Source organism: Cololabis saira, chromosome 5 (assembly GCF_033807715.1).
Source record: "Cololabis saira isolate AMF1-May2022 chromosome 5, fColSai1.1, whole genome shotgun sequence".
In the NCBI taxonomy this organism is placed as follows: domain Eukaryota; kingdom Metazoa; phylum Chordata; class Actinopteri; order Beloniformes; family Belonidae; genus Cololabis; species Cololabis saira.
The window spans coordinates 18701090-18715899 of NC_084591.1; the positions used below are offsets into that span (position 1 = coordinate 18701090).

General features: G+C 39.4%; 1 protein-coding gene across 1 annotated transcript in view; it reads right to left on the reverse strand.

Annotated features, from left to right (window-relative positions):
* cmip (c-Maf inducing protein) overlaps positions 1-14810 on the reverse strand; it is a 74558-nt gene that overhangs the window by 3363 nt on the left and 56385 nt on the right. The window contains exons 11-21 of the mRNA XM_061721129.1: positions 12834-13274; positions 9344-9409; positions 7060-7086; positions 6931-6979; positions 6180-6287; positions 5473-5589; positions 3669-3809; positions 1917-1964; positions 1674-1820; positions 795-900; positions 620-690 (exon numbers count right to left, since the gene is read on the reverse strand). Of these exons, the coding sequence (XP_061577113.1) occupies positions 620-690; positions 795-900; positions 1674-1820; positions 1917-1964; positions 3669-3809; positions 5473-5589; positions 6180-6287; positions 6931-6979; positions 7060-7086; positions 9344-9409; positions 12834-13274 (1321 nt within the window). The remainder of the gene's footprint in view (positions 1-619; positions 691-794; positions 901-1673; positions 1821-1916; positions 1965-3668; positions 3810-5472; positions 5590-6179; positions 6288-6930; positions 6980-7059; positions 7087-9343; positions 9410-12833; positions 13275-14810) is intronic.

A 14810-nucleotide genomic window follows, 5' to 3' on the forward strand; every position in this document is an offset into this window, starting at 1 on the left:
ATAATAATTGTTCAATAATTGTTCTTTTTGGAACGTGGCCCCGTGAAAAACGATGGATTACTGTATTACAATACCCATATTTCATCCCTGTGTTGACAGCATGGATTTTGCAAAACAAAGTGGGTATTGTGCTTTCATGAGTTTTTTTTAATATCCAGGTCACAAATGGTTTGGTGTCGTTGTGTAGCAGCCTGCACTTCTCTGTCAGGTTGTGGCGTCGCCTCTCGTTGCCGGAGCTGGACTGAAGCACACTTTCTACTGCACATCTCTTATAAACTCCCCAACACTTCCATCCAGCAGAAGTCTGTTTTTTTGTCTTTCCAGGACTCAAGTTTCATCCATATTTCTGGTGTTTAAAGCTTTCAAGCTTTAAACTTAAGTTTAAACTAAAGTTCTTGCTTTTGCTGCGTGCACCTTCTTAATCCCCCCATTAAATCAGAAAATGCATGTAAACAGCAGCGCTGATGCTAACTGATGAGCAGCATACACGTCTGCGCTGCCTGTGCTCTACCGACAGAGTGGATGCAGAGAAACGCAGCAGAAAAAGGTTATGAACAACAGATAAATCCCCATTTTCGGATGTGTCCCAAAATCCCGTCACCAGGTGGTGCAAAGTTACCTTGAGGTCCTCATACGTGTCGGCCGTGAGCTTGGTGCTGTTCATATTTAGGCTGCAAAGACTCTTCATGGCTGAAACACACACACACACACACACAATCATGTCAGCTGCAGATCTTGATGTTATTCACATGCACAAAGAGCACAATAATAGATTCACGTGTGGGTTTTCTTACAGCTTAGAGCCAGCAGGCCCGCATCAGTGACTGGCGTCTCACACAGGTTCAGAACCTGAAGACAGGCCAGATGCTCGGACAGCAACCTCAGTCCTGCATCCCCGAACTGAAACCAGGAAGAAGATGGTGCAATAATGAACAGCTGGCATTCACACATCGGGTGGATCACGTTTGTTGGTTTCTGTGCTGGGACTAGGCCTGTGTTGAAAAAATCCAATTCTAAATCGATTCTCATATTAATTCCTAAAAATTGATTTGTATGTCTAAAGATCGATTTTTTTTTTCATCATTAAATTAAAACTTTTGGTATTGTTTTGTTAATGCCCAAAAAAGGAATGTTTTGTTGGACACAAGAATAATTGCTGCTGTGTTTTTGGCTTTAAATATATTTAAAGGTATGAAAACATTAAAGTTTTCAGTTATCATTGCAAAATTGTCTATATTTCTTCGTTTATATACTGTCTTGGGGTTACAATTGCATAAAATGCTAAAAACCAAATTCTCAAAAATGGGAAAAATTTTAATCGATTTCATACGTCTCTGTTTGCTGCCCTGGATCTGTTTGATAATTCCGACCCACAATGTTTCTGAAAGCAGTTATATCAGCATTCTGGGAGGTGATTGGTCCTTACAGCATCATTAGCTGCTAATATTTGCTGTTGAATCTCAATATAATACTAGTATTAATATGTTGCATTGTCATATAATTCATGCAACAGCTGAAAAAACAGTTTTAATAACACTAACCCAAATCAATTTCGGAATCGAATTGGATCGGATCGATTCAAATCTTGCTAATTGATTCTGAATCTTAAGAATCGGAATCGAATCTATTCTTGACATTTGAATGGATCCCCAGCCCTAGCCTGGAGTGCGTACCTGTGTGGACCAGAGGTTGAGCTGCTTGAGGGAAGGCAGCTTGATGAGCTGCTCGGCGCAGGCACTGGTCACGTTGGTGAACGCCAGGCTCAGGTTCTCCAAGTTCCCAAACGAGCCTGAGCTCAGCAGGCGGGCCAGATCTGCATCCTGTAGCGGGGGAGATGTCAGTGACATGTCAAGTTTTCCTCCTTGGTTTTAATTGTTGATGCTCTCCAGGACAAACAGGCGGCATTGGGATCTCACCGTGGACTTGGAGGGCAGCGTCAGGCGGGTGGGGCCTCCTTTTCTTTGCTGAGTTAGGAAAAAATAAAGAAATATTTACTACTAAAAATACAATTAGGTCATAAATTAGAATGTGCATAATGTCAATAATATATACTGTACTCATATATATATATATATATATATATATATATACATTTATAATATATGTCAATACGTATGTGATCAAATCCACATTTAGCTTTAGCTGTAACTTTATTTCACACGTGTTAAAACAGGCAGACCGTTTCTCTGTGGAGACACATTTACTGACATGAGGAAACTCTGACTCCAGGTATTACAGTTGTACATTTAGCATCTGAAGGTTTCTCTTCAGCCTTTTATTTGTTATAAATGAAAAATCAGAACTCTATTTTAGTGAAAAGCAGCAAATATTTGCAGACCCGTTTCTGTGCTAATGGAGTTTTATTTTGGTTAATCTATCCGTCCAATTTCTTCGGCTGACTCGAGGCCAGGGAAACATTCTGGAGAGGAGGTTTAACAAAACCCTGAGATGAGCCCTGAGCTCGAGCTTTCCTGAACCAGCATCCACCAAATCCTGTGAAGCTTATGAACGGAAGCTTTTAAGGTCCACTGACCGCTTAAACCACAATAATGACGGCAACAAAATGGACAATGCACATTCTCTGCTCTTATCACCATCTAAAAGTTTAAAAACACTCAGATTATTTGAGTTTCTGTAAAATTATTGTCAATCTTTAAAATGAAGCGCCATTTTTTGGGGGGACATTAAGCAACATTCACTCCTGCTGTGAGTCCACTGCACTGATGATGCTGCAGGGATCCTCGTTTCCCAGGATCTTTTCACAGACGTTAACATGACTTCTGGACTCGGACTTGAGTCTTTTGAGACTATGGTGTAGAGGAGGACACTGAATAAACCGTTATCCATCATGGACAATGATCAGCACCCTCTCCATCTGTGGACAGACAGGCTGCTACAGCTCCGCTGTCCAAGGGACAGATACAGGAAATCTTTCCTGCCACATGCCATCAAACTGCACAATAACAGCTAAGAGGGAAAAAAAATAAATACAAATCTCAGGTTATAACTTACAGTCACTGTGCACTTTATTTCCTATACACACTGCCTTTTACTGTATATACTCTTTGTACAACTCTTTGTTATTACCGCTTGCTACTTTATTTTATTATATCTTGATATTTTATTTTGTACATTTCGTACGGTCTGTTCTTATAGTTACTTATTCTTATCCTAGAATTAAGAATTGAGAAATTTACAAAATTGGCCCAAGAGAATATACTTTTATCATTTTGTTCACATGGTCTGGATTTGATGCACACTTAACCTGATTAAATCTGAACTCTGCTCCAGAAATATCAAATATCCCCACTTAAGACTTGTAAAAGACTTGTTTAATGCCTCTTGAAGTTTGATAAGCACCTAAAAGAGAAATGTGTGATCACCAGATTTAAAACGGGTCCTAAGGGCAGTGTCTTTGTGCATGAAACTTGAAGCATTTTGAGCATAAAAGCAGTATTTTGAATGAATGGAAAATTCAGGGAGGAGGATCTCCGCCTGTTGAACGGGACTTTGTTGACAACGATGTGCGACCAGGTCGCACTCACTGCTCACTTACAAGGCCGTGCACTCGATAAGAAACTGCTGACTGGATTTTCCTGCAGTGACTCTCAGTCCAGCGCCGCAGCAACTCCCGACCCCCAGAGAAAGTAGGTGCAGCGCATACTCACCAGCTCTTTGAGCTCCCGCTGCCGGTCGCAGAGCTGCTCGTACATGCTGAAGCCCACCTGGGTGCTCTCCAGGGTGGAGATGATCTGCAGCTGGGTGTCTTTGTTCTCAATGATGTTGTACTCCAGCATCAGACACAGGATCTGGACACCCAAGAAAACAATGCTCACTTCATAGCTGCTTTGTGCTTATTTTCACACACACACACACACACACACACACACACACACACACACACACACACACACACACACACACACACACACACACACACAGGCGTCTTTGTCTATTCTGTAAAAGCCAGAATAGAGTTTGAAGTCCTCCCCCTCACCTATAAAGTCCTGAATGGTCAGGCTCCATCCTACCTCACAGAACTCATAGTTCCCTACTATCCTGCTGGATCACTGCGCTCACAGGATGCAGGATTACTTGTGATTCCTACAGTCTCCAACAGCAGAATGGGAGGCAAAGCCTTCAAATTTCAGGCCCCTCACCTCTGGAATAATCTTCCAGTCTTGGTCCGAGAGGCGGACACACTCTCTGCCTTTAAGAGTAAAAACCTTCCTCTATGAAAAATCCTCTGCTTAGAGTCAGTTAGCCTGATGTTACTGTGTTTTTGGGATGTTTTGCTGTTCTTCTGTTTTTCTGATGCCGATGTTTTCTGATGCTTGTGTTTTTATACATTATTTTATGATGTGTGATGTCTGATCACTTTTATCACTGATGATCTTTTCTGATGCGTATGTTTTTATACATTATTTTATGATGTGTTATATCTGATCACTTTTATCTCTGTTTTTCGTGTTGTGAAGCATCATGAGATGACCTTGGTTATGATTTGACGCTATACAAATAAATTGAATTGAATTGAATTAAATTGTTTATGCCTTGCTTCTGTAATTTTGGAAAAGGTTTTAGCTTTAGTGTGGAGAAATGGGGTTTGAGGGTGTCAGTCAAGGCCACAACAGTGAGAACAGCGGTGAGGGTCTCGGTAGACTGTCGTTGCATTGCTCGTGTTAGAAAAAGATGACTGAAAGTGCATCTTTTCAGACATTGAAGCGAACGTATAATAATGTTTTTTTTTATTCTGGTCTTTTAATTTGTAGACTGAGGGAAATTGTGAAAAACCAAATCGTAGTTAACGGCGTTGCTTTTCACTGATTACATTTTAAACAAAGGAATTCATGATCATTTTTACCGTACTTAAACTTAGCAATGGATTTTACAAACACTTTAATCACCACCAAATGAAGTGTTCCACAGTTTAAAAAAAAAAAGTTTAACTCCCAAATGTTTGCAGAGTCCAAATTAAATAGATTTATTCTGAGAATAAACCTAAATGTGGCCACAAGGTGGTGTTAAATTATCTAAATGAGACGTAAAAAAAAGGATCGAAAATATTAAATGAATGAAAACACAGTTTGACAAAACAATTACCACCAAGATCTAAAATAAAAGTCATTTTATATGACAGAAAAAATGACCAAACTGTGCTGCAATATAACAAAAATGAGATACCAAATGACCAAAAATTGATCTAAAAACCCCCAGTGAGACATTCACAATTTGCTAAATTATTGACAGTATATAAAATTACAATAACCAACTGTAGACTTTAGATAATGAAACACAGACGTATCAAAATGCCTCAAACTACTGATACTAAATGATCTGGGACACAAAACAGCCAAAGTAAAATTCCACCTCCCATCAGAGTGACAACATGAGTTCAGGTGTGAGGAGAGAAGTCCAGGGATACAGTTGTCATTAAAATGATCATTATTCTAGTAGAATTAAGATGCCCACCTCCACCATGGTCTGGTTTCCTCGCAGGGCCAGCAGCATGCAGGGGCCCAGCTTGTTCTCGGCCAGGGACAGGAGGAACTTCTTGGTCTTATAGCAGGAGCCCATTAAGATATGAACCTGGATGAGAGGATAAGGAGTCTCTGTTTAGGCAAGGCAAGTTTATTTGTATAGCACAATGCAACACAAGCTAATTCAAAGTGCTTTACATCAACATTAAAAGCGGCAAGACACAATTAAACAGTAAATAACAAATAAAATGATAAGAAAAGAGGTAAAATAATAAAAAGCACAAGTTGTTAAAAAGTAAGGCCAGTAGAGTACAGCAGGTACATCTCATTCTTACAATGGCAAGAATTACGTTTCTATACGGTCAAAACGTACAAAGACCAGGTCAAATACAGTATTACAAAGTAATCTGTGCCGATTGATGAAGTGAATCAGACCAATTTAACAATTCTACGTCACAATGCCTGCATTTAGGGCTTATCCATCACTAGTGTTTGTGAAAAGCCGTTTTCAAAAGTCATAAGTATTTAATTTAAGTAAAAAGTACACAATTAAACTGTAAATAACAAATAAAATGAAATAAGTAAAGAGGTAAAATAATACGGGTCAAATACAGTATTACAAAAGTAATACTGGGCCGTTTCCATCAACAGCCCAGGCCCCCTCTGTACATATGTGTGTGTCTGTATTTCTATGCTCACCATGCTGGCAAACAGCTCCCCGTCGTCATCGCAGGCCACGCCCCCGGGACTGTAGAGCTGGAACCAGCCGTCTTTACCTGAGCGTACGCTGAGCAGGCAGGAGTGAACCTGCAACCCACAAGCCAAGCCATGAGCTTCTGTTCTCAAACGCTTTACTGTTGGCTAGGGTTGCCAACCGTCCCTTGAAAAACGGAATCGTCCCGTATAAACTAAAGTACGCGTCCAGTATTGAGCTGAAAAGGGACGCACTTTGTCCCGTATTACTGTGAGAGTCGAAAAATTGTCATAAAATGTCAATGGAAAATGGCATTAAGCTGTTGAGTTCATAAGTTATTTTTTTCTGTTTTACTACAACTGTAGCCTACAGTCATGGCCTTTGAGGCACAAATATGTTTACAAGTTTTCTACAGACTTTCTGTTTGCACTTTTGTTATTGCACTAAAAATGTGCACTATTACAGAATGGATGATCTGCTTTCTTTCTATTGTTTTATATTGATTTATACAAATGTATACAAGTTAAGCAGGACAGGTTTCTGTCCTGCTTAAAATATGCATCTAATTCAATTCAGGTTCGAGTCAAATAGTTAAAAAATCCTTTCACTCACAAAAAAAGGGGCTAAAAAAATTCACCATGCCAGGAAAGGTGAAGGCAATCGATGAGGTTTCCCTTATTTATTTTTCAGGGAGTTGGCAACCCTACTGGTGGCACAGCGGTGCAAAAAGAAGAAAAACAAAAACCAAACACTCACCTCCTGCCTCGGGTCCTCTGCAAACCTCTGAATGACATATTTCAGCTCCCTGTACAGAAACAAACATCAGATGGTTGGAAAGTTGCCTCAATTATTGGCCAACATCTTGTGATGATTTGAGGCACTTACTTTGTAAATTTGGCGTGTGCCAGAGCTCTGTGAGGAGAAGGACAGGCAGACGTCAGGCAAACACATGTCATCACACACACAGGATTTTGTAGGAAATCTTTAGTTTTCTGTTGGAGAAGTGTTTTGTATAGCGTGTGTTGAAACGTTCACACATGTAGTGAGACGGTTCAAATATTTATTTTATTAATAGAGCTGAACTGGAACCAGAGCGACCCGATCTTGCCATTGCTGGTTTACTCCCAACAATCAACAGCAAAACTAGTCTAGAGAAAAAAACAAAACAAACAAAAAAAAAAATGCAAAACTGACAATAAAAAAGTCATGTCACCACAAAGACTATAAGACAACCATACTGTCAATACTGGGATGCAAGAGAACCACAAGGAGGAATGTATATAAAGTAAACAAAAAGAAGACAAAAATAACTGCTAACATGCAGAACAACCAAATATGTGACGCCAAATGACCAAAAAGTGACGGAAAATCAGTCTAAAAGGACCCAAAATCAGTGACTGAGTTTAGATGGAATGATGATGGAGAGAAGAGCATGAAAGGTGTTTGTGGTTCTGATGCGTCTGCGCTTTGTTCCTCTGGGGAGGGAGGGGAGGTGGGGGGTTACACTCTGCTGGATCGTCTTTTGTTCAGTCCTAACTTGAAATTTAACACATTTTTCTTTGGGAATGACAATGTTGATCAAAACCTGTAGTGGAAAGCTGAACGTCTGGTTTGTTTACTTTATTGTTGATGAGGAAGGTAGGGATGGATGGATGGATGGATGGATGGATGGATGGATGGATGGATGGATGGATGGATGGATGGGTGAATGAATGAATGAATGAATGAATGAATGAATGAATGAATGAATGAATGAATGAATGAATGGATGATAGATGGATGAATGAATGAATTGCGGATGGATGGATGGATGGATGAGGAAGGTAGGGATGGATGGATGGATGAATGAATGAATGAATGAATGAATGAATGAATGAATGAATGAATGAATGAATGATGGATGGATGAATGAATGCATGAATTGCGGATGGATGGATGGATGGATGGATAGATAGATAGATAGATAGATAGATAGATAGATAGATAGATAGATAGATAGATAGATAGATAGATAGATAGATAGATAGATAGATAGATAGATAGATAGATAGATAGATAGATAGATAGATAGATAGATAGATAGATAGATAGATAGATAGATAGATAGATAGATAGATAGATAGATAGATAGATAGATAGATAGATAGATAGATAGATAGATAGATAGATAGATAGATAGATAGATAGATAGATAGATAGATAGATAGATAGATAGATAGATAGATAGATAGATAGATAGATAGATAGATAGATAGATAGATAGATGTGTTGTTGCTTCGTATTCCGGTCCATGTAACAGGATGAACTGTTTTAACATGAGTTATTGTTTCTAATGAGCTCGCTAGAGCTTTGCACGTGTGAGACTCATTATTTGTTGGTCTACAGGGGGAACATGGCTGCCGTTCCTGATGACGCCAACAGCACAGACTTGGCAACAGTGGCGCAAGTGAGATGCAGGTGGGCCCCGGAGTTGGAGCAACAACAGCAGGTGGACGGAGGAGGCAGCTCTGGCACACAACAACAACAAGAGGCTCTCTGGAGGGAGGGACGGCCGCCCCTCAGGGTCACCACCCCTGGGAGGAGAGGTGATGCAGCTCACCTACGTCAGCAGCCCCATCCCACTGGAACCAGTTACAAACATGTATCTTACTTCCAGAGACTGTGACAAAAATGAGTAGGCTGGGGGACGCTGCCATGGCAGCGCTGTTGCTGGACTGCAAGCAAAGCCCACATCTCCCGAATTTCTCTAAACAGTATTTCATTGGTGAAAGCAGTCATTCTCTCCCCTGAGACGCAACGCAGGTGAGCCTGGGCTGTGCAGACACACTTGATGCTTTTCCACTAGTACCTACTCAGCCCGACTCGGCTCCACTCGCCTGTATTTGACCCGGTCTTTGTACATTTTGACCGTATAGAACTGTAATTCTTGCCATTGTAAGAATGACATGTGTGCCTTCTGTACTGTGTGCCTTACTTTTTAACAACTTTTATTTGTTATTTACTGTTTAATTGTGTCTTGCCGCTTTTAATGTTGATGTAAAGCACTTTGAATTACCTTGTGTTGAATTGTGCTATACAAATAAACTTGCCTTGACTTGTTAAAGGAGTTTTTGGTTCCTCTGCCAAAATAAAAGGTTCTGGAATGAAAACTGCAGAGATGAATACTCACTCTTTAGGAAAGGGGATGGGCTGCAGCAGGCTGGCCAGAGCAGGTCTCCAGTCATCGTAGTCTGACCTAACAGCCATAAAAAAAAAGAGGAAAAAAAATGTAAAAATGAATGGGAAACAAAGAAGAGAGGGGAAAAAAGCAGTTGAAACCCAAGCAGAGGAGCAGTGACGCACACCAACAACAGCGCCGGGTTAACGCTCCAGCAGCTCCAGCAGCTCCAGCAGCCTCACGTTACGCCAGTTAGATAACTCTGGCTTTGTTGCAAAGACTACTGTCACTTTTTAAGCTTCCCGGTTTGGTTACCACACCTACGCCCTGAGAGAAGACCATGATGCAATGCAACACAATGTAACCCGCACAAAGGCGCATACATTCATTGAATCAATTCAATGGTGTTTCACCATGCAATATATTGCATGGTGAAATATTATTTATTTATACTAATTTATGACATTAAGTATGAAACCCCCATTTACATGAACTTACATCAGCTTAAAGGCACATGGGAGAAGGAGCTAAACATCATAATTGATGATGAAAAATGGAAGGATGTATCATCAATTCATTCATGTACATCAATTTCAGTTTGCAATCACGCCCAAGCAATGCAGTTAAAAATTATACACAGAATGCACATACTGTATCCCCGAACCGTAGACATCATTTCAATCCTACTCTCTCACCCACGTGCCTTAAATGCAAGATACTGTAGAAACTGGTACCTTAACTCATAGTTTTTGGTCATGTTGTAAAATGCTAGTGTATTGGTCTAATGTGCTATCTATCTGAAATAGAAAAGATATTGGACTTAAAACTGGAGATGGACCCCGTATCTCTCGTATTTGCCCTCCCAACACAACACTTAACATCAAAACATAATCAGAGGCTGTATTGAATTCTTACTTATGCAGTGAGGAAGAAAATTTTATTGCAGTGGATCAATGAAAAAGTACCAACTGTTAAAGGCTGGCAAAGAGTGAGATCCAGTGCCATTAGAGAACCTTACATGTATATTACCTTTTTTTTTTTGTTCTGTTTGTTTGTTTGCCTGTTTTGCTTGTCATTTCTGTGGATCATATTATTTATCCATTCTTTACTTGTAATAGTGAAAAATGTATAAAAATATTAAAAAAAAAAAAAAACATGAACTGAGATCAACTTTATTGCTTGTGAGAGTCACCTGTAAACGCCTTCATGGTATTTTACAGTTTTTAATTTCCTTGGAAGGAATAAAAATCATCATTATTCATCTTGCACTTTGGAGTGTAAATTAAACTTTGCATCTTTCAAACTCTTTTTTGTGAATTTCAAATTCTCATAAAGGTGTTGCAGTGGGCGGTGCCTGATCAGTGTTTGAGCATTGCAACATTGTGTGGGGACATATATTTCTTTAAAGGGCAATGCCAGGTTATTTGAGGTCCCCTGAAGCATGGCTCCTGAATGTCCCGTGAAAAATGAATCAGTATCTTATTTTAAGTACGATCACAGCAAACTGGACTGGACTGAACTGGATTATTACTGGACTGAACCCTAGTGTATTTAAAAGGAACATTCCCAAGTAAATGAGATGGCAAGGAGTGTAAACGTTCATTAGGGACCAACATGAGATGAATAAAATCAGTTTTGAATTTGAATGGAATATGCGGAAAAATGACAAATAATTTTATTGGCAATTAATGGATGTGGTAGACGCATATCAAAAACTGCTTCAGTTCACACCGTTTTAGTCTCCTGGAAAAGTTTACACTCCTTACCATCTAATAATAGACCTAGGTTTGTTTCAACTCTGGAAAGTTACCTTATTAGGAATTAATTTTGTTTGAACCATTTTATTTACTATTCTACAGGGAGTGCTTAGTCCGGCTGTATGTGAACGAGGGAGACCTCAGTGAGCATGTGCAGTAGCTGCTCCCGCTCCTGGCCGGCTCCTTTCAGTGCAGCATCCAATTCTCTTTGAATATTTCATAAACGGTTATTGGATTGAAGGGCCTGAGTTGTCAGTATCAGCTGTGCTGTGTTACTGAAATATTATCATTTACAACCTGCCATCTTTAATAGAACTCACAAAAGCTGTAAACACTGTGCACAGGACATGAGTGACAGCTGGGTTGGTCTGGGACTGGGCTGATTATATTTTAGACGGGGCTGATTGAATAACTCGATTCATTATGGAGTATCATGAATTTAGTCTGTGTGCATGTGTGTGGCCTACAACTAAAAAGTGGAGAAAAAGTCCAAAAGGTGCACGAGAAACATGTTTATGACTCTACTGGTTAAGATGGGATAACTGAGGAGAGTTTATCCCAAATACTGGAGCCTCTAGGCCTGTGTTGAAAAAAAAAAGATCGATTCTAAAGATCTAAAATTTTTTTTCATCATTACATTTTCGCCCTGTGAACTTTAATCCCAGTAGTCACATAATTTAATTCACACATGCTCATGGTGTGAAACGATCAAACAATGAACATGGCGTCGAGGAGTTGCGGTAGCGTTAACAAAGTGCTGGTTTTTAAAACTACTTTCTTTAGAGAAAATGCTCCAAGAGTGGTCACTAAAAGCCGAGGACACTGCTAAAATGATTTGTTTACTGCACGAGCTGTTGCCATTTCTTTCTTTTTTTGCACTTTAAATGGATATTGAAAGGCCTATTTGGTTTATTTATTTCTTAGTTATTTCACATTAATTATTGTGAAATTATTATTTCACTAGTTATTTTACGATCATATAATTCAGGCAACAGCTCAAAAAACAGTTTTAATGACACTAACCCAAATCAATATCGGATTGAATCAAACCCTGATAATCAATTCTGAATCTTAAGAATCGGAATCGAATCGATTCTTGACATTTGAATCGATGCCCTCTATATATATATATATATATATATATATATATATATATATACATATATATATATATATATATATATATATATATATATATATATATATGTATATATATATATATATATATATATATATATGCATTTTTACTTTTTTTTTTTTTACGATTGGTTTGTAGCTCTAGTAGCTCTTTATTCAAGTTGCAGACAGGAAGGGTGTAGAGAGAGATAATGGGGATGATGCTCAAAGGTGCGCAGGCCAGGATTGGAACTTGCGACCACTGTAGGACTGTAGCCTCAGTGTATGAGCCACTTGCTTAACCCACTGCGCCACCAAGCAGCCCAATATATCATTTATATTTATATTATATATATATATATATATATATATATATATATATATATATATATATATATATATATATATATATATATATATATATATATATATATATATATATATATATATATATGTATATTCTTTTTGTGTCACTGTTGTTCTGTATTGTGGTTGTTGTTGTCTTTTGTCTTATGTTATATGTATAATTTTTTTTTTTTTTTTTATGGTACTATGGACCTCTTCTCGAGATGTGTCTTTAATAAAGTATGAATTGAATTGAATTGAAATATATATATATGGGAACTCACAGCATCTTGAGGATGTGGGCGAAGCAGCCCAGGACTCGGTCGGCCTGCGCCGGCAGCTGGATGGACAGAGGGTTGACGGCCGGGCTGACCAGCAGGCAGTCGATGAGGTTGGGCTCGCTGTCCCCCCGGCCCGGCCCCGCTTTCCGCTTGGCGTTGGCCGAGTTGTTGTTCCGCTCCAGCTCCACCAGGATCTCGCTGGAGTTGACGATGGAGGGAGGAGGGGAGAGAGGGAGGGAGATGGGGATGGACGGCGCGGGGGGGTTGGCCGGGACGGGCTGCGGAGGCTGAGCCGGGCTGGGGCTGGTGGGGAGGGGCGGCAGGGAGGAGGGGGGCGGCGTCGGAGGCTCCGGCCGCAGCAGGCGCAGCGGCATCGGAGGCTTACGCTCGTTCAGCTGCTGGCAGCCGTTCCTGATCTCCTTCAGGCTGGGAGAGTTGTCTCGGCTGCAAGAAACATCAGTGAACCTCACATCAGGTAAAAGAAATTCATAAAAGTCAAGTAAAACGAAAGAAGGGAAGAGATTACAATTAATGCTTCACTATGTCAAAAACAAATGTTGCTTGCTGGCCTAACAGCAGCAAAAAAGATAATTGCAGTAAGATGGAAACCACCACACACGCTTAACATCCCCCATTGGTATTTGACTTTTCTGGATATTATTTATCCGGAAATATCTACAGCCCGAATCCATAATGCAAAACAACAAAATATTTTATTTTGGTATATGGCAGCAGATCAAATTAAAGCCAAACTTGAAAGATGTATTTAAATTGATATAGACGACCTTGTTGCAGCTATCCTTGTCCAGTTTTTGATATTATTATGTTTTGCCTTTGTTTTATTTTGTCCTTTGTTTTTTTGTTTGTTTTTTACTGTTGTATTATCTTTTTTTTCTGTTTTCCTTATTATTAATTATTAATTGTTTTCATTGAATGCTTAGGTCCGAGGGGTGGGTTTGGAAGGGGGTGAAAATATGTGTATAATGTTTGTTTGACATCATTGTGGATTGCCACCGTTTATAATAAAAATAAATAAAAACATTTGATCACCAAAAAAAGAAGGAAAGAGAGAAAGAGGAAGGATGTTGGTGGCGACGGGTTATAATAAATATAATAAACCTTTCCAATCATAGGGACTTTGTTTCAGGAGCTTTGTCCTCAGCTCGGTTGGTCCTAAACCAAACCCTTTCTCCTGACAACGCTTCAAACAAACGGGCCTCATTAGTTTCATCTTATTCTAACTGACACGCACGGGTGAAAGTAGGATAAAGTTCTTGTAGGAATATAGTATATAGTATAATTATAGTTTATAAGCATACTAATACTAGTGTTGTTTACCTAATTCAGAGTAAGCCTAACTGTAAAAAGGCTATTCTCAAGGTATAGACATGTAATGTTCTAGATGAGAGTTGCACAGAGCTAGATAATAGCCTACATAAATTAAAAGGTTCATACTAAATCCGGTGTATTTACACTGATTTATGTGGTGGCCATCAAAATGCATTGTCCCATCTAAATAAATTAAAAAAAATGTCATTTCCAGTGTAATGTTATGTGTGTGTGTGTGTGTGTTCTGAGACAGTAAAAAAATTAAAATTTTAAATTTTTAGGGTTAACATTATTTAGTTACTGTAGTTGGCCCTTAATTCTGTCAATAGCCTGCCCCTCTTTTTGCTTCTGCTGCTGCTTCCTCCTTCTTTTCTTCATCTCTAACTTTGGAGTCGGGCTCCCTTTTTCTCTTAAATATGTCGTAAATCTTTCTCTGCATTTTGATGAGGATTCTGTACATGTGTTCACGGTATATTCCTGTGTGTTCTGCCACCAGGAGGCCGCGTGGGCTGCTGGTTACATTACAGCGGTGTATATGTAACGTTACGCCGCTGTAGTGTAGTTTACTCGTCACAAACTGGCAGCGTTAGACAAAGGGATACGTTTGTGTTCTAGTTAACATTTAATTAGTTTCTGCTCATGTTGTGAGCA